Here is a 20,777-nt window from a genome sequence, read left to right as displayed (position 1 = left end):
CTGCGATACCTAAAGGCAACTATCCTAAGTGTTTATCTGTAGCTACGCTGAACTATGCTTGCTTTTTGTAAATAATCTAATCTCATTTTCTCTATCTCTCTGTCACTCACCATCCCGTTTCCCTCTTCACGTCAAGGGTAGTGAATAAAGTTAAATTAAACTATCATCCTTTGCTTTTTCTATTTCCCTGTCTATCTCTACTCGCACAACTCACTCGTTTTCTTTATAGTGCCTGCGGTGTTTTTGAGAAGTTTGAACAGTTATTTTGATTTCGTGCTCGATGCTTTAGGCTACACAACTGGCGTAGCTTCACGAAACAAACTTTCAGTACCTAAGTTCAAGCGTAACTCTGAGTAGACCATGCACGACCTGGCTGATACCGACATCTCTTGCTCTTGCGTCTGTGTCCCTGCACTGTCTTTCTGGACCACATACATGGCAAAATTCGGCAGAAATCACCTTACAGGCTTCTGCATCGGAGCATTGTGTGAGATGGGTCAATATCAGAGACATGAAAACATAGTTATACAATGGTTATTGACTCTTGGTGGTGAATAGTAAAAATATGAACATGCTTATAGAATAGTTAATAGCACATTAGTGATTAGAAAAGAAGGTGCTACTGGACTATATATCGATGTTAATGCACTCCAGAAGGCTATTGCCCTGAATAACAGCTCGCAGCAAAGCAGGTGACTTAAATGCAGTTGTTCTACTTGAAATGCGTAGGAAGATTGGTGGATTATTTAAATGACATAAGGTTAGAGAAGGTCGCACAAGAGGCCGCTTTGAACAATTGGCACTCTATACAGCCGGTCTCATGAAGCAGGCAAATAAGGGCACTTGGTCTCCACGATAGCTGGATAGAAGGAGAGAGTGCTGATTTAACTATTGCTATCATTATGTTCTTGCAGAACCCCAACCTGTTCTACCAGTTTATCTTTGACACTCCGGGATCCGCAATCCAGCGCAAGCACATCATCGAGTTGGCCATCAACAAACCAGCCGATGGAGAGAACACCATGCACTTCCTGTACCACTGCCCAATGAAGAAGATCGAAGTGTCAAGTAAGTGTGACAACACGTGTCTCGTTTTTTGCACTCGGCTCAAGTGATTACATGAGAAATCAGCATTCAATCACGCTGCCTCCGTGGCACTGTTCATTATGTGGGCCAATTGGAAAATCGAGCCAGAGCAAACGTCAATGCAATGTTAAGACAAAATACTAAAGTTGGCACTCCCATCCACAAGATTCCCACAAAACTTCGAGATACCTTAAACAGGGGTCTGGAACACACTTCAGCTAGCGGGGCACAGTCAAAAAATTTGATCTCTCGATAGAACGAGAAGGCAAAGAAAGAAAGAGTGTGCAAGGGGTAGAGTGGGACCCCACTTTGAGCAAAATGTGAGCTAACAATGCCATTTGAAATAAAAGCCTTTCCAAAATCCTGTATATGGGTGATTTACGAAGGGAATTCTGCGTCAGGTTTTGATAAACATATATAAATTGATTTCCAGGATGACTGAAATCTGGACACCGATTCTGAAACACAGCCGTTTTGTTCGGTGGTTATCCTTTCATAAATGAAGGCCGGATAAAGTGCCTAGGAAAAAAAAGGATGCTTAAGATCAGTCGCACCCGATAGCTCATAAACATTTTCAAAGAAAATTTTTGAAAATTGATGCAAAGGAAATAATTATGGCAGGCCGGGCCGTGTATTTGAGACCCCTGTTTTGAGGTCTTGTGAAGCGTCATAATGGACTCGCAACGTCACGTAATGTTCAGCCAAAATACTTACGTGACCTTGCCCTAGCAATGACACATCGCATATCGTACAAATTCGCCAAGTCACCATATGACATCAATTTGATGTCATCACCCGACATCGTTGCTTGGTCATAGGTTGGCAGATCATGGCAGCCCCGCAGAACTGTGCGAGGGGCAGTACTTCTTCATGATGGTGGAGAGGAATGATCAATACAATCGACTGAAAAGAAGATGACGAATTTTGCCTTCGAGTCATTGACCACTCTTAATCGAACCTGGCTAAATGCCGGCTATATCCAGGAAATCAGGCAAAGAAATGCCTGGTTTTCTTGCCATATCTAGCACCTTAAGCGAGAGCTGATTAAGATCGAGTGTAGGCAAATACATGAAGGACCGTGTGAGTTTTTTTTTTTCGACGTCCAGCAAAGCTGCAACTACTTCTATGGAGATACATTTGACCTTCGTGTTGTGACCGGTTCTTATGAAAGATAGATAAACCAAATTTCTCTCTCTCTGCTATCTAGCTGCGCTAAAGGCACACAGCAGCCCCGCACAAGTGATGTTCGAGGCGAAAGTGGACGACAACCGGCGCTACTTCGTCAAGCTGGACATGCCTTATGGACAGAGTTTGAACGCGGTGTACTTCGAGCCGAGGCTCGAGATGGGATGCCCCGCGACGCAGCCCTTCCTGCTGCAGGGAAGGATCGATGGGAGCTCCTCGGAACTCTCCTTGAACCTGCAGTCCAACATGCCAGCAGAGAAGCCCGTCTTCCTTAGAGGTACGCAGCAAGTCATACAGCAGCAGTGAGCGAGAGAAATTAGACAAGAATCCTTGTTAAAGGGGCCCTGCGATGTGTTTTCAAAGTAATCATCCAATAGCTGGTTAAAGGAGTTCATTGCTTCATGAATTGACTACCGCAAAAATTTTTAGAGATTGTCAAGTACGAGCGGAGTTACAGGGAACTGTTGCATGCTTTAAGCGTTTTTCTCTCCTTTCGTCCTAGCAAGCGCACTGAAAACTATGCAGGGAGGAAGAGACGGCAAGGGTGCAGGAAGTTACGTCTGTTTGTCAGCGCAATTGAAGATATTGAACACTTTATTTTATTCTTTTTCTTCGCTTTGCTTACTTTCAGTTCGATCACAGGCATGTGTTTGGACATGTAGTGCCATCCTGTGGCAGCTATGGTAACTAGGCAGCTCATGATGTTCAAATCAGCCAATGGTCATGAACTCTGTGTCTATCGGGTGGTCAGGTTCTGTGCATTTTATTTATTTATTTTTAGTTCTTAATATTTCTGCTGTGTTAACCCACTCTTGCGTTCAAAACTTGCTCATGCAGATCAACGGTGCCATAGTGGTCATATGGCTTTGGAACCTTACTTCGCCTTCTATCTTGAATGCATTGCATGTTAAAATTTACCTTTTTTTTTAAGGCTGCCTGCTTTTTATTGTAGTGCATTGTACGTGTTTATTTCTTTTACTTTTAATTTTTTGCTATGTTAACCTACTTTTACACTCAAAACTCTCTGTGGACAGTCAAAACTGCAAGGAAAGCAGTTGCAATCTTGAAGATGACAAGTCCGCTTGCCGAAACGTCGGCTACACCGGCATCCTATGTTCAGGAACTTTTGATTGATTGATTGATATGTGGGCTTTAACGTCCCAAAACCACTATATGATTATGAGAGACGCCGTAGTGGAGGGCTCCGGAAATTTAGACCTCCTGGGGTTCTTTAACGTGCACCCAAATCTGAGCACACGGGCCTACAACATTTCCGCCTCCATCGGAAATGCAGCCGCCGCAGCCGGGATTCGAACCCGCGCCCTGCGGGTCAGCAGCCGAGTACCTTAGCCACTAGACAACCGCGGCGGGGCTATGTTCAGGAACTTTTCATAAAGACAGATGACCCTTAATGTTTCATGGGCTTTGGTATACTTTGCGGATTTCTGTAGACCTAATTTGTTAGCTAATGTTTTTGCAACTTCAGTTCTAGTGTAGTTACAGTTCTTGTAATCGTGACACAAGTGGTTGGCTTGACTACTATAGATTTTCTTAGAAGCCATGTTCTCGAAGTCTTCAGGCATTCCTGGATATTCTAGGGAAGGTTTCTTTTCTTTCTTTTTTGTCTTTGCCCATGCAGCTACTGTCTCCATCGATGATAAGAAAGTCCAGGCGGACCTGTCCACGAGGATCCCGATGTTGGAGATCAACTTCAACTCGCTGTCGACCAAGCCCCAGGAGAGCACGATCGTGACAGCCGCCACGCTGGAGTATCAGTGGCGCGGACTGAGGAAGCACACCGCCAAGCTGAACGCCAAAACCAAGAACCTGAGCACCGAGCACATGGCCAAGAGTGCTATCAACGCCGAGATGCAGTTCAGCGAGTTTCCCGAGTACAACTGGAAGGTATGATAAAGTTGCATCTTGTAGCAATATGTGACGTTAAACAGGGTGCAAATTGAAAACAACAAACGTTCGGAGACACGTTCACTCAACCACGACAGTAAATTAAACTGAAGTGCGAGTCAGTGCCTGTCCTTTTTTATTGTGATAGCAATTATATGGATACTCTCTGCTGGATTCTGCCGCCGGCATCGACGTCGGCATTGCCGTCACTCACCGTATATGTATACGTATCCATATATATGTAAACGCAAGAAAGAAAAATAATCGCGAAAAAGACTCTGGCGCACAGAATTGAACGTGCAACCTCTGAATCGTGAATGGTAGGTGTTAACCACTGAACCACGGAAGAGCACCTCCTTCAAGGTTTAAATGGCGAGCTATTTATATCTACCACTTACTACTGCTGTAGGGCATCTCGGTGGGGGGGGAACTATCGTGTTTTCAGCATCACCAGCAAGTTGGCGCAATGAGCACGCGTCGCCACGTCGTCATGACTCGGCGGTATGCGCTCTCATTTTCCATGCGTATTTGCTCCATGGAGAGGAGGAGGGTGGACGCTCGCTCGCGTGCCCTTATCTCACGGTAGGGAGGATCGTACGTTTTGGCTGGCCTTCGGCTTGCACTGCAACGATTCTGTTGTAGTTACCGGGCACACAAAGGTCACTGCAATCATTTCACAGTCTCCGTTTGCGAAAAGGGTGCGCGTTTTAGACACAGCGAAGTAACAACTGAGATGCTTATTCGCGTTCATATGTACTTGTGAGTACGTTTCATGCGTCGTTTTTGCGTGAGAAAGGCGGGGCACGTTTTGATCTGCTTGCCATTTGGCGGGTGAGCTTCCAATTTGTTGCTATTGCATTCATTGCTTCGCCTTTGCGGCAAAGCTGTGACTTTTCTCTTTTCAGTCTGTCCCTTGTCTTTTCTGCTTTTCATTTGCACATGGAGGAGGAGGAAAAACCTTTGTATAAACCGGCAATGCCAGACAGCCCTTATCTCCACTGGGCTGGTCGACATTCCTAGTCTGGTGCGCCATTAGTCGAAGCCACCTACCGAGCCCCCTGGACCAGAGTTTGCTGTTCCTCTAGTACGGAGCTATTGAGCAGGGTCACCTCCCAGTCCTGTTTGGTGGGGTTGGGGATGGGGGCTTATTTTGGTTTCATTTGGCAGACCCAGATCATATGGCCACTTCAGTGTTGTACTGTGATGAAGTTGCACAGTACTGGCACTGCCAACTTATTTTTGGGCCGTAATGTTGAAAACAGAGGAGCACGTTCATTTGCACGTGAATACGTACCAACTTGCCCTACTTTACACTTTGATGTGTAGTAGTATAGTTTTGCACGAACGTTTCTTTCCTTTCGGCGCAGTTGAAGTGTCGTACATCGAGAAGACAAACCTATCGCATTCTTCTCTTGAACGCGATGCTCAAGCGTCCTCCAAGTGTAGGGTATCAATCCGGGCACGTGTTTCGTTGACCTTTCCGCTTTGCCTTAGTTTACTCCTGTAGTTTCTTTATTATGATAAATACGTCAAATATGATGAGCTCACTGTGCCTCATCTGTCATCAGCGTTCTATTGACGTGCTTTCGTATGGACGTAATTTGTATTAATGTGACTATAGACTAATGGACGATGGCCCATCTTCAACTTTGATATGTGACTAGATTTCTCATTTTTATAATGCTGTCAAACAAAAAACAGAATGGAGATCGCTCAGGTGAAGCCAGTGCCAAGCAGGCTCTCCGCCTGTAGCTACATCATCACCAAAACAATGTTGCTAGGCAACTAGGTGCTTATTTAACGCCCACCACAACGTAATGACATAATTGAAATTTAGGTAGGTGCCTAGCTAGTCTTCTGAGCCTTGATCTCTGGTCAATAGTAGGATGGGAGGGGAGGACGATGTGGGGATGTGAAGTGGTAGGTAATTGTGAAAGTGGGGAGATATGCCATGTACAAGAAGTTAACTATCTAAATACCTCACGAAGTTAACTATCTGTTTGTCTTGTTTTCCACATGCTGAATCTATACCAGCTTGCCCAGTATACCACCTCAGTTCATCTTAAACATCTACGATTGGTGGATGATCAATATCTGCCACCCAGCCAGTCTTGTTTACCTCCCTGCTTCTCTTATCTCTTGATCTAAATCTCACCAGTTCAAACCTAACCTCGACATGGTTTCATAGCGGGTGCTGTTATTAAGTGGCCAACAGTGGCCCAGAAAAAAGAAGAGAAGGTGTCTAATAGAGCATAGCGTGTACACCACAGTGCTTAAAGTCTGTTTTTCACTTTCTCTTCCAGCTGATCACTGATTTCCAGAAGGCTCCTGGAGCCCAGCACAAGGAGCACGACATCAAGCTCTGGTGGGGTGAGGACTTTGGCGAGGACCAGCGTCACATCCACGTGCTGACCATTTCCAAGCAGGATGGCGAGTACAGGCAGGGCAGCAAGGGAAGCAGCGAGGGCCGACTCGTCGTCCTCGCGCCCGTGTGGGACATCGATTTCAATGGTTTCTTCAACGCTATGCTCGACCTACAGGTGAAGGGGCTTGCGGCCTTTCTCATATAACATCATGTTTTTGCAAGTGAAGGTAGGATGAATGTATTGTTATATGAGGTATTGCTGTACGTGAGCATGCCGTTGAAGACTGCCCAGTAATGAAGAGAGAATGAAAAGGTGGCACACCGCGCAATCTGTTGTCAGTCATTCTGTGGCACAGCTCCTTGTGAATATTGTAATATCATGACATGATTGTTTCGGTGAAGAGGGCCACAACAAGATTGAAAAATACAAAGCCCTTTATTTGGGTGAACCTGTTCCCAGGAAACGGGAAGTTAGGGTACAAGCAATTCATGCTGCGCGAACAGAGCGCTGGCCGTCGGCAATCTGCCGTGCGTTGGCTTTTATATATGTGTTAGCAAAAAAGCAGGGTCATCGCTGGTGGCCGCTAAGTTCTCGAATAAACTATTGGCATCTTGCACGCAGTCTTTAAGTTTGAAACTGTGAAGTTTTTGAATATTTTGGTGCAGTCTGCGCGCAGCATAGTTAACAATCTTTGCGGGTGAAGTCCAAATACATTGAAATAAGACATGCATTGCAATATACTCGCCTCTTTCTTGACTGTCTGCTTGTGATCCTCATGACAACATTTTAAGGTGTGGCATAGTCTTCAATGGCATGCTCATTCATAATGCCTCGTGAATTATATACGTGCACACAATATACATGAACATACGTGAACACTTGCACAATGTACGGAAATGGCACATCGATTTGTTTACATTGGTGTAAAGTGTAAAAAAAAGTGGAGCAGAAAGTTCACTTGCGAGAACTTGTCATTCTTTGAGGTCACTCATAGTTCTTTTTACCATCAGTTAACGTTAACAGCAATGCTGGGATCATCTGCACCCATATAATGCAACATAAGACGTACTGCGATTTCCCTTGTACTGCAAGTTATCAGCTGACTGCCTTTGGCGCATTAACCCTTAGCGGCAGAATGCTAAGCATGTGTGAAAGAAAACGAAAGTCATTACTGGTTCAATTTCTATGTCTTTTTCATTCCGGGCTGATCCCATCGACCATGACGACTGCAGGACGTCTCCAAGGGCACCTTCAATGGAGAGTTCCAGAGCCACGGTGAGCGGGTGATGCAGATCGAGATGAACCACAACCTGGAGTCACGCTCCCCATTGCGACTCTTCCTGAACGCTCGTGTCGAGACACGTCACTTCCGCTTCCTGTATTCAGATCAGCTGGAAGAGCGTAACCCCAACCAGTACGTGGGCCGCACCAACGTTGAGTGGGGACGTGAGGGCAAGAGCATCGCCACCGAGTATGTCGTCATGAGCCGCCAGGGGCCTGACAATAGCCTTCACGACGTCGAGTACAAGATTAGCTACCCAGGCATGAGGATGCCTGCCGTACACAGGACCAAGATCAGGACGACCCGCGGTACGCTGGATGCCACATCTTCGACCGAGGTGAACGGCGAGAACTACATCCTCATCTCCGTCCAGAACACACTCAAGCTGAAGGAGTTCCGCTTCGAGAGTACACTCCTGCAAACCAAGCTCTCCAAGGCCACAAAGGGCCAGAGTGCCATCTACGTGGCCGAGCTGAGGCCCAAGTTCGCGATGATCAATGCTTTCTTAGCGACCATGCAGGTGAAGGGAAACTCCAGGAACAACGCTGAAGTGCAGGCCGAGCTCCTGTGGGACGCCGACCGATACCCCGACAGGAAGGTGCGCTTCAGCTCGAGCCACGTCAAGATCTCGACCGACGGTCACCCTGCTTTTCGTTACAGCGCCACATTGCAGCACGCCAACGACATGAGCATCACCGCCAGTGGCACTTACAGCGTGGACCTGTCACAAGGTCCTTTCGCTATTGAAATCGGTGTGGGTGGCACCCACCTTACCCCAAGGACTGTCTCCCTTTCTTACACGCGCCGCGAGACATCAGCAAACGTCATGTTCGGCTACACCCGGGCCGGAGCCGACCAGTTGAGGATCGAGTACAACCGCAACGAAGCCAACTCCGTGCAGCAGTTCGATGTGAGTGCCACATCAGTCCATCCCGAGCTGAATGGCAAGCGCTTGAACATCGTGCGCAACCTGGGTGGGCCCAGGTACTTCAAGATTCAGTACGAGCACTCGGCGAACGAGATCTATGGCCTCGAGCTGACCGACTCTTCGGGAAACAACCGCATCAACACAAACTTGAAGATTCGCAGCCCTCACCTGCGCTATGCTTCGAATGAGATCACGCTTACTGGTGACTACTCTCCAGCTCGGACGAACCTCATCTTCGAGGCATACACTCAGTCGGAGATGGAATTCCGGATCACCTTTAACTACGAGCTCACCGGCAACACCGCATTCGCGACGTCTCTTGCTATGGAGGTCCCGAAAGGAAGCTTCCGCAACGGAAAGGTTTCTCTGAGGTACGTCGTCACACCATTTTCTGTAAGACAATGACAGTAGAGTGCAACGCTGTAGTGCAATAATTAAGTTTGAGGCTTAAGAGCATACAACTCAACTCGAGGGCATCATTTGCAAAAATCTTGTATTTCGCGAAAATAATTTTAAAATGTCAATAAACGCAGAATTCGTCCATATGCAGAATTTGTCTGTACGGCTGTCTCCGTATGCATAAGTGTATTGTAGGGCCGTTTGTTTAGTTATTACATATACAAAACTAGCATCGTTAACAGCTGAAAATGGTGGAACTTGCACTCACCTATGAAATAAGCCATCACTAAAGAAAAGAATCACACAGACATCAAAACAGCAAGATGGGATGAAGTGCACATTGGACTGTAGACTGTAGCAAAACAGTGAAAGACACTGTAGTGCACACGTTTAAGAAACTATTCACAAATGACATTTTACAGCAAGCCAAAAATGCTCCAATAGGCTACGCACTGGGCTCTCTTGATTTAGTTGGAATATTGCGAGGCTTCGTAAAAGATCTGGTACTCAGGGGCAATGCAGAGACATGTATGTGGGGTGAGTAAAGTTTCCGTGCTTTACTGATTTTGGAAATTTTTCTTTTTCAGGCTCAATCGCAGCCCCGAGACCACAGAAGGTCAGCTCTTGGTCGAGCACAACGATCGTGTCGAGCTCGACCTCACGGGCAACGTGCGCACGCAGTCTGCTAACAACTTCGATGGCAGGATCGCGCTCAGGTCGCCAGCCGTGGAAGACTTCGAAATCCTGGTGTCGAGTCGCTCGAGCGCACTCCTCAATGGAGTCTACGAGCTGAAGATCATTGACCAGTCCAACAATCCTATCACCGCAACTCTGACACTAAGCGACAGGCCTCGCGATTTCACCGGCACACTGGACCTCTCTGGCTGGCTATTTGAACGGCGGCCGTACCTCCAAGTGGAGAGGAAGATTCCCGAAGCTGAACACCGGGTGTACTCCTTGAAGGTCGGTGATGCGAACAGCGAGGTCGTCCTCTTGGCAGACACCGCAAAACGAGGCGACGTGCGCGTCACAACGTTCAAGTATCAGCCGCGGGACAAGCCTCAGGACTGGGCCTCCTTGACTATCGAGAAGAACGACTGGAACCCCCAGCACGAAATGCTGATGGTCACAGTCGAGCCGAAGGCCAACTTGAAGACAACATTTGACTTCTTGTACCTCATCACGAAGGGCTCCCTCAAGAGCAAATTCATCTGGACTCTGGATGACCTCAAGCTGGGCTATGACCTCAAGAGCAAGGCTGAGGGTGACAACGCGTACAACTCGCTGCTCAAGATCCTCTACCTAAGGCGCGAGATCGACGTGCACAACCACTATGCTCGCACGCCGGACTCCATGGAGCTCTCCACCAGGATTCTCCTCAACGCCATCATGATGCCCGACCGGGCTCTCGAGATGACCTACAGGCACAACAGGATCCAGAATGGCTGGGAGACCACGGCGGTCATCAGGCACCCAACGTTCTCCAATGTAAGTGGAGTGGTGGAGGTTTGTTTAAAATGATCAGAGGAGGGAGCGGCGGGGAGGCGGAGGGGGGGGAATAAGCTGGATATGCTGCTGTCGCTGTGCATTCCTTACTGTCAAGTGATAATCCCTGTCGGATACAACTTTAAATGTCTGCGGCATTTTCTCGCTGAGTACGGATGCACACAAGGCTGCACCAATGGGCATGCACTTCTGACTGACGTCATCAGCCAGACGGCCAATGACACTGCCTTCAGAGAAGGTTGCCGAAAGCATAAGTGGTACATAAGTGGTACTATATTTCTTTAGTTGTGGTAGTAATCAACTACTGCGCTTCAATGGTCTGGGTTTAGTCTCTGCTAACTTGTATATATATATCTGACTCATACGCTACCACGTGGGCCACCTTTAATTTAGCTTTGTTCTTTTAGAGGCCCCAAAACGTGGGACCTGAAGCATGAGTAGTAGTGGGGATGTGGGATTAAGGTCGGCAACTTTACAGTCAGGAAGACGGTCCTCTCGGAAGAGCACTATAGGTAAGAATGGCCGTGGTAGCTTGGCTGGTAAGGTGTCGCACTTCTGGACTCGTGAGCACGGGGATTAACTCCCTGGAACTGCAGTCGCATTTTTACTGTGGCAAAATGCTTGAAACTTCTATACTCAGACCTAGGTGCACGTTCAAAAACCCCAGGGGGTAGAAATTGTTCAATTGTTCAAGAGTACCTTACAATCATATCATTGTTCTTTTTCGTAAAGCCCCAGCAATTATTTTCACTGTTGAATAGCACAAGAGAAAAGTTGCAGTGCTGGCACTTAGATTGCAACAGGCAACAATCCGAGTGACCATTCTGATAAGAAGTGTTGTATTTTAAAGACCACCTTTATATAATGTTTTCAGTAATGACATGGTATTAATGACATCTAGATAAAGCGTAATAAGCCTTTTCTTTCGAAAATCTGAACAAGGTAGGAGTTCAGCGGAACATGGAGGATTGGAGAGATGAATATTCTTGAATAGGGCAACAAGGCCTGCCACTCAAGACACTTCCTTGAAGAAAACAAAGCCACTTGTTGAAGTGTGATTGCAGTTACACATTCTATTCAAGAATATTCTTTGTTTGTTATTTTAAGAGCCTCACATACCTGCAGCAGTATAACGAGATAGAGCAAGCATTTAAAGTTCGATGTCCAGCTGTCACCTTTTGATTAGTCGTTCATGGAGATTCAAGGTGCGTTTCGTTCCCTACAGCTGGGGATGTAGCTATGCAACCCATTTTTAATGATATTCGGAGCGAAATTAAAACTTGTAACGATGTCGGTTCTACCTTAGGACATTACCTTCAACGGGAAGATTCAGAAGGACATCTCGGAATCCACTCCTCTGCTTGTGTCCGCACAACTGCAGCCAGGAGATGCCTCGAACAAGATGTACTTCAACCTTGTTGAGAAGCTGAATGAGATCACGGCGACCAACAAATCGGTTCACATTCACATCCATCACGAAGGTTAGTGTGTGCACAAGTGTGGGAACATTTCTTGTGGGCGAAGCAGAGCTAATCGCTTTTGAGTGTAACTTAAGTAGGGGGAACATGCAGGCCTAATGCATACGTTCAATGTGATGCGTGGTATGTTTATTGTAGACTCATCTATGTTCGACATGAATGTCCTTATGAGAAATAAAAACTACGATGCCAAATTTCGCGCCCATTTCCTCTTATAACAAAGCCTATGCGATATGTTCATGCTGAAAAAGGTTATGTGACCAGGATAAGAAGGTGGGTCTGGTGAGAGGAAAAGAGGTAAAGGGGGTCACATGATGAATCTTTAATTGTTAAGGTGGGCAATGCAAACAGTGAAATGAGAGGGGAGCTCTTGCCCTTGAAATGGCAGGAGGCAGACAATATATATGACAGGAAATAAACTTAGCAGGAAGAGATTCTCTGGGAACACACGCCAACCAGAAACATCAAGTGAAGCTAAAAACATGACTTAGCTTAAATAAAAAAACAGCTAAGAAATTATTTCGAGGTAATTGTACAAAATGAAAGAAGGTACTTGAAGTGACCAAATAAAAGGGTAACATCTTTGCAGTATTAGGATTTGACAGCATGAGGCCGACTAGATTTTTTTCCTCCTCTGCGCAGACCGCAGTCTGTTCGACACCAGCATGACGGTATACCACACCATCACACCCGAGCGGCCCGTCTTTGCCGGCTACTACTGGTCGTGGAACACTCAGAAGCAGGGGCCCAAGCGAGGACATGCCACCCTCTTCGTTGGACGTAACGGAGCTGCAGAACTCAATGTGAGCGCCATCTTGTGAACCTCTGCTCTGCAACTGTCTGCTACGTCAGGGGTCTCAAACTCACGACTCGTGAACATTACGCTAGGGTCATGGCATGCGCATGACTTTCCTGGTTACACATTTTACTAATTAGTGCTTTCATGAACGTTGAACATTGCTAAATGGTACTCGCATTATTTTCTCGCCTATCGCTATTAATAACGCCTTGTTTGGGCCAGCTTTGAAAACATGACTGCTCTCAACGATTTTTCTCTCTGAGGCACCACATATGGTTACTGTGTGTTGAAACATAACCGAGGAACAAAAGCTCTATATTTTGGAATCAATGCCCAGATTTCAGTAATTCTGGAGATCTGTATGGGAATGGCCTTATATAGAATGGAAACTTTAACTATGACTTTTTTTTCAGTGCAAAGTAGCAGAATCTTGGGATTTTGCCTTTGACCCACTAGTTATTTCCACTTTCTTTCTCCAAATGATAATGTATAGATAATTTTCCGAAGCTGGTTTGCTCACTCAAATCTAGATGGCACCACAACCTCATGAACGTTTCTTACCATGGCAGAATTTCTGCTGTGCCCTTTCTGCAGCACTGCTCAGCAACTGTTTTGCGTCCTCTTAGCGTCTGCGTGCATGCGAGTAAAAGCAAAGCAGATGCCACGGGGACGTCGAGCAGGTGACAAGACACGGATTTTCAGCAGTGCTTCAGAAGGCCAAGGCGAATAGATGGCTAGGTAGGCAAAGTCAACATGGTGGCACCTATGGGTGGAGTTTCCTTCCGCCTCAATCTCATAATGTCGTCTTGGGCTGTGTGGCCCGCAAGTTCTCAACTCATGTGCTTATTTGCTTTATATTTATGTCCTGAAGCCTTGAGAGCAAAGTATTCTTCAGTACTTTGCAGTGTTTTTTAGGTTCATTCTCGAATTCTCGGAGACAAGGCTTAGCAGGCACAGCCAAGCTCCTTAATAAAGACAGTACATACCTGATGTCTTGTCCCCAGTGTGATATGACACGAAGTAGTAGCTGATTTCATCACTTATTTATTGCTGTGACGACAGTGGGTGAGTAGCAAGAGTGAGTTTGGATCGAAGCAAATGGTTGCGTCTGCATAGGTGCTGCCATGTTGGCTTCTAAACTGAGCTACCAGCGCTTACGACCACAGCCGCTTCTCTGGCCTGATGCGCTCGCCTGGGCAACTACCTAGGAGAAAGCCAGTTTATGGTCACGTGATCAAACATGGCAGCACGTGGGTGCCGCTGTGGAAAATTGTCTATATCTTCACACAGTGGAAGTGTGGAAATTTCATGCACCGACGGCATTGTCCGTGAGAGGTCGCTGTCAGGGACATTTACAAAAAAAAATGGAGTAGCTTTTGAGGCTCTTGTCTTCTGGTTAACTTCTGTACCTTTCGTGCTCCTTGATCTTTTTCACTTCCCCTCTCTCTCCTCACTTTTCGTGACGTAGTACGACTCCATTCTGGGAAAGTGGACGGCGACCGGCCAGTCCCAGAGGGCCCCCAACGGGGACGAGACGGTGGACGTCGTGTTCCAAGGGGAACGTGAGCAGTTCCGCGGACGCATCATCTACAACCTCAGACGGTACCGATTCGAGGGCCTCACATTCGACGAACAGGGTGAGTGAGACTGCAGGCATGCGCATTGTAAATGGCTTTGCCCATCATATACAAGAATATCTTAGGCTATCCCCCTCTGCTTGATTTTCAAAAGGAGAACAAAAATGAATGATGACCAGGTAGTGTCCTGGACTACCGCATTTACTCACATACTATGAGCACTGCCTAGCACTGCTTCGTGCTAGCCTAATGACTGCGAATGCTGACTGAAAAGTCTGGTTTAGTTGGCTACTCATGACTTGCTTTTACTGAATGAAGGTACGTGTTGTCAATTCACTCTTATAACAGCAATATTGAACAATACTTTCGCTAGCGAAAAGAGTCTGTGTCATAATTTGTCACGCTCTATATGCACTGGTACACACATAGACAACAAGAATTGGTTATACCTGATATTCATTGTTACTGCACTGATTCTATATGCCGCCGCACCCTCTACAACGAAAGGACCTTATAAAGTGAGATATTCCATAGGTTTCGGCTCTTCTGTGAGTGTCACTGTGTGCGAGGTTTACTATGAAGTAATACGCATAATTAAGGGTCTCTAAAATCCTTATAGCGTTGTTATAAAACGCTTTAAGGTCACAAAATGTCATGTCTGGCCGCATGTAGACATTGAATGATGTTGATATCGATGCCTCAAAGTACTTTCTATAGACCCTGAATGAACTAATATGAGCGTTACGAGTTCGAGCGCTCCCGTATGTTAGTGCTATAGAAAGTGGGTCTTTACTCACTACAAAATATATGTTTAACCCCATCGCCACCTCTACCCCGTGTAATTCAGGCAAGACGTCCAAGAGCCTGGAAATATCCGCTTCCAACTCGACCCGCAACGCTGCGCTCAAGGTTGAGTTCAGCCACTTCGAGGACAACAACAAGATGACCGACTTCAGCTACTCCTTCGAGAAGCGCGGGGACAAGGCTTACAGGAGCAAGCTGTTCTTCCCACCGGAGAAGATGAGAACCATCCAGGTAAGAGAAGTGCGCCTCGCTTGTGATCCCAAAAGCACCCGACAATTGCAGCTTATATACATATATATCTAAAAGAATTTTCTATTTGTGATGATTTGAACAGCGTGTAAAAAAAAGGGCGTAGCTTGCATTAAGCCGTGCAAAGCTTGAAACAGCAAAAGTGGGTGATTTTGTAGACAAATCTGTTTGCTTTCAGGTTCTTTCTAGCCCTAACTAGGTGTTGCAGGTTGTAAGTTGCTTCCAGGGTGATAGGTTTTCACTAAATTATTTCAGATTGCTTCGAGTAATAAAAGGTGAGTTAGTTTGTGCATATTCACTCTAAAAAGACAGGGCACGCAGATGCAGGCGCATGAAGAAAGTCAGTACAACATTAACGCCTACTAACAGCTGAAGGACTGCATGTCCTTCAGTTGCTAGTAGGCGTTAATGTTGTCCTATACTGACTTCTTTCGTGTGTTCGTGTCTGCATGCCCTGACTTTTTAGAATGAGTGGATTGCTTTCATGTCGATTATCAGCGTAGAGAGGTTTGACTGAAACCACGGACAAAAACAGACACGACATGGTTGCTTAAACTACAGAGACAGAAACTCGCACCGAAACCAAGCGTTCGCATCTCTCATAGATCTACGGGCACGTTGTCATTGGCATAGGCCTTTCATTGCTATGGGGTTTTCTCGCAGTCGCCGTTGCCTTTCCACCTCTCTAGTATTCTTTCGTCGTACATACTCGGGGTTTTCGAAGCATCACTGTCGCTTCGCAGCCTTGGGCCAACAGTGGCTTTCTTCAATTTTAATGAAGCACTGGTGAAGTTTTGGGATTTGCCTAACTTCTGTGGCACAGACTCGATTATGATGATGATACTTTCTTGAAGGCCTCACAGTGGCACACGCCCGTAATATCCATGATAGTTTTCTGCAATCGACTCGCAAGGAACAATTTAGTGAACAGCTTTGCTCTTAAAAGAGCATTCTGTAGGGAGTGGACAGCAAAAGGGATTTCAGGGCCAAATGCATCCATGCACTTTATGTGACAGGCTGTAATGGTGACGATAATTTCTGGCAGAATTCAAATTGTTGTGACTAGAGATAGGTTAGTTTATAACTATAAGTGCACTATTTATTAAGGTGGCAAAGTACAGTTGTAGGAGATGTGAACTGCGACCAGAAGCTGTCAACGTGGGTGCTTATTAAAGCCTACAGGGAAAACTCGCAAAGTCACCAACACCGAAAGTGTGCACCCGGTAGGAATGTGACCCCTTCGAAGTGACAGTGAGTGACAGGTACGAGCCGAAACTTCGTGACGGAAACATGAAGTGACGTCATTCTGCACTGCCTTCGTTCAGTGTGAATCTATTGACTGAGCTGTTCACAATAACTTTTTTTTCTCTCAAAAGTTCTAATGTTTCCTAGCACTCCGTAACAAAAATCCTGAACTAAAGTACCGTATTTACCGGCTGACATTTCTTTATCCGTCATCCTTGCTTCTCAGACGGCAATGAACGAGGTAGGAGAAAATATTTCCGAGATCGACATCTCCAACTTTGTCAGCGACGTGTCCGACATGGCTGTCGTCTCCGGCAAGTACTTGGACAAGAACTTCTTCTCTCCGCTGACGAACCTGCTGTTGGACGAATTCGGCGAGATTATGGGTGAAGCGGTGATTGCACTCAGCGACGTTCTCTACGAAAGTCCGTAAGTGTTCGCGTTAGTTTTCAGCCACTCAGGTCCACAGGCCTTCAGTAGGAAGAGTAGTTTAATCGAATTAGATAAGTATGACTCTAAGTTCTTTAAACGGGAGAGTTATAGAAGCGGAAAGCAACAGAATAAAGTATCGGGTATTTGATATTTCCCAGAACGAAAGGCAGTGGCGCTAAAAAAGAAACACATACATGGCTATGAAAACTTTGGTCTTCGTTCTTCTGCTAGTCAAACAGTCAATATTGATCCAAGACTGCCATTGATGCCGTAAAATTCCTGCAAGAGCTCTTTACAGCTTCATTGATCATGGCTGTGTCTCCGAGGTTTTAACTACACCTAAAAAGTGATGATGGTTTGTGGAGTTTAACGTCCCAAAACCACGACATGATTATGAGGGACGCCATAGTGGAGGGCTCTGGAAATTTCGACCACCTGGGGTTGTTTAACATGCACCCAAATCTGAGCACACGGGCCTACAACATTTCCGCCTCCATCGGAAATATAGCCACAGCAGCCGGGATTCAATCCCGCGACCTGCGGGTCAGCAGTCAAGTACTTTAGCCACTAGACCACCGTGGTGGGGCGTACACATAAAAAGTCAATGTTCAGACTGTAATTCAACAGAAAAAAAAATGTTACCTAGCACACTCTTGTGTAGCATCTCGTCGGCTTTTGTGTAGTAGCCAACTGGATGCTTTTCCAGTTGACGTATTTCCCTTCTTTGTTCTCCTGCTATTCCATGTTATTGTTCAACCTTATTTGCGGAAAAGCTCCTCATCGACCACTATGGCCAACATCTTAAAAAATCTAATGAAGAACTTTAATGTGTGCGAATGCGTGTGGGTATAGTTGTTTCGATCCAGATTAGCTTGAATCGTATAGTATGGAACATTGTTAATCACTATTGGTTCTGATCACGATCAAAAGCCACCGCTTGACATCGCTATAAGGCACCCTTTCAGGCTCTAGCTGACTCGCACTTATCAATGCACCCATGCAGGTTCGGAGAGCTCATCGCTCACTTCCAACGCTGGGTCGAATCCCTCTTCAAGATGGCCGGCGAAGAGATCAAGATGTTCATCGAGGAGCTTTCCCGGACCGTGCAGTCGACTGCAGGTTTCTTCAGCGGGGTTCGCGGCAGGCGTCGCCGCGACGTGTCTCAGCGTTGGACCGAGCTGAGTGACTACGTGTCCCGCATGGTGGACGACGTGCGCAATGCACCTATCGTGCGACAGGTCACCCGCAAGGTGGAGGATGCAGCTGATTACGTGACAGACAAGATCTCCGAGATGCTGTACCGTGCACGCCGGGCCGTCTGGGATGCTGTCGAAGCCATTAAGGAGAACCCTGACTATCGATCGCTGGAGTCGCTCATTGGCGAGCTCTACGAACCAGTGAGAGCCCCTTTCTTTCTCTCTTTCTTTTTTCGTTTCTTTCTTGCGCTTCGCGGCTAGCAGATAATGATGATGGTGGTGTCTAATGGCCCAAGGGCAACCGGCACTTGAGTTCTGCAGCAATTTTCTTTTACAGCGAAGTTGCCTTAGTCTACCTCGTGTCGTCATCATAGTAGTAGCAGCAGTATCAGCAGCAGTAGTAGCAGTAGCCGGCGTCATGCAGGTTGCCTTATTCACTCCCGTACCCCACTTGGCCTGGGGTACAAGGAGTGAATAAAAAATAAATAAAACAAAAGTATGATGATAATGGTTATGCGAAATTATGGTGATTATGATGCATGTGACCTCACAAGCCAATCACATGGACTGATGTACCTACAGTTTCGCTGTCTGCTCGCGTTATTGTGCAGCCGAGATAGTACTACACGTTTAAGGAAGTGGACAGGTAGAATGGGCCATAACAGCACTGGAAGGCTATCTGACCCTCAAGAACTAATCTTTTATGAAAGCTGTGCTGAAACTGGGGATGCTAAATGTATTGCCTCACGAAAAAAATGACAGTTTCTTTGTTCAACTGCTATGCGTCATGTGGAACCGGCTACAAATCTTTCTTTTTAACCACATAACAGTGTTCAGTCTGTGTACCGAATCTCATGAACTATGTCACGCCATTGCACACCTCAGGGCACATATGGAGCCAACACCGAATTCTGGCAGAACCTTCAGAGGAACCTGAGGGAGTCGGTCACTGCTCGCGACGTGGCCGTGCTGCGCGAGGCTGACCACAAGAACGGCAAGTACATCGTGGACTTCAACCTGCCTACCGACCTGGACTCTATCCGCCAGAGCTGGCATGAATGGCTAGCCGAGGAGGACGACGACGCTGCCGAGAGACGGCCGAAGAAGAGCGCGGAATCGACGCCCGACATGATCGACTACATCAGCTCTATGTTCCAGCGAAAGTGGATGCCACCCTTTGACGGTGAGGGCAAGATGATGTGAGGACTTGATTGATCAGTGAAAGGGAGGTACACCCTGTGTATAAGGGCTCATTTACACTTGCGACTAGCACAGGTTGCGCGACCTAGTCGTAAACTGACTGGTTGCAAATGGCCGCTTTGGTCACAATTCGACCACTTTGGCTAAGTCGCTTGCTGCTTGATTTTTGTCAATCCCGTGACTGCAGTTGTAAACCTCTCAACCAATTAGGTGCGTAGGAACAGGACGTGAGCTCACTTTGTGCGGCAATAGCAATGCGAGCAGCGGTGAATTGTCTGCCAGGACGGGTATAAATCGCATTTAAGGTGTGAACATTGGTCGCCTTGGGTCGTTTTTTGTCCACAAGTCAGAAATGGTCGCACGGCTAAAGCTAATCGCAGCTGTAAATGAACTCCAACTTTGGCTGCTGATGAACTGCTAAAGAGTAAGCGAAGAAAGAAAGAGATAGAGAAAGAAAATGAGAGAAAAGGCAGGGAGTTTAACCAAACTTTGACTCGGTTGGCGGCCCTAAGCGTGGGGCCGGGCAAAGGAGGAATAGTAGATAGGACACACAAGAAAAAACAGGAGACAGAAAAATAAGAAATGCACCACTAGCGTGAGCACAACACAATACTGGCTTCTAGAATGCGTTGTTGAGCCTTGTAGTAGAATGAGCAGTGGAATAGAATTTTCTTAGTTGTCTCCTCACAGCCGCATAAGCTGCATAAAGAAATGAAGAAGCAGTGCCTCAGATAGAAGTTAAACATTGCACAGTACGGTCTGAACCCTCAGCTGCTAAAGCGGACACTGAAGTGAAACGATAAGTGAGCTTACATTGATAAACTATTCTATGAATTTTCTAGTGCTGTTAATTTCACTATTAAACATATCTTAATAGATGAGACAATCAATGCCATAAGTGTCTAAGTTTCTCCACGAAACCATGTATGTTGTTGTCACGAGTTTCAACGTTTTTTTTTTCTTTGCATTTTGATCAAATTATGAATACATTTCCTTAAACGTAATATGTTAACTCTCTAGCTTCCACAGAAGACAATATAATTCAGTTTTTGCCGGCTACGAACTACGCAAGTCCAGCAGACACCGGCGAAATCGATGAACTAATGGTGACTGGTCCGTGAACTTCTAAGTGGCATTGCC

At 46.3% G+C, this 20,777-nt stretch overlaps 1 protein-coding gene across 1 annotated transcript in view; it reads left to right on the top strand.

Moving 5' to 3' along the window:
• Positions 1-20,777, top strand: part of LOC119181228 (apolipophorins-like) — a 75,679-nt gene that overhangs the window by 42,690 nt on the left and 12,212 nt on the right. The window contains exons 18-30 of the mRNA XM_075875546.1: positions 915-1,068; positions 2,294-2,548; positions 3,911-4,176; positions 6,480-6,716; positions 7,775-9,123; positions 9,739-10,639; positions 11,964-12,138; positions 12,778-12,938; positions 14,403-14,571; positions 15,359-15,546; positions 17,036-17,238; positions 18,245-18,638; positions 19,323-19,620. Of these exons, the coding sequence (XP_075731661.1) occupies positions 915-1,068; positions 2,294-2,548; positions 3,911-4,176; positions 6,480-6,716; positions 7,775-9,123; positions 9,739-10,639; positions 11,964-12,138; positions 12,778-12,938; positions 14,403-14,571; positions 15,359-15,546; positions 17,036-17,238; positions 18,245-18,638; positions 19,323-19,620 (4,750 nt within the window). The remainder of the gene's footprint in view (positions 1-914; positions 1,069-2,293; positions 2,549-3,910; positions 4,177-6,479; positions 6,717-7,774; positions 9,124-9,738; positions 10,640-11,963; positions 12,139-12,777; positions 12,939-14,402; positions 14,572-15,358; positions 15,547-17,035; positions 17,239-18,244; positions 18,639-19,322; positions 19,621-20,777) is intronic.

The sequence above is a fragment of the Rhipicephalus microplus genome, chromosome 10 (assembly GCF_043290135.1).
Source record: "Rhipicephalus microplus isolate Deutch F79 chromosome 10, USDA_Rmic, whole genome shotgun sequence".
NCBI classification, from domain to species: domain Eukaryota; kingdom Metazoa; phylum Arthropoda; class Arachnida; order Ixodida; family Ixodidae; genus Rhipicephalus; species Rhipicephalus microplus.
The sequence above is the reverse complement of the archived record's forward strand: the minus strand, read 5'-3'. Positions and strand labels throughout refer to the sequence as shown.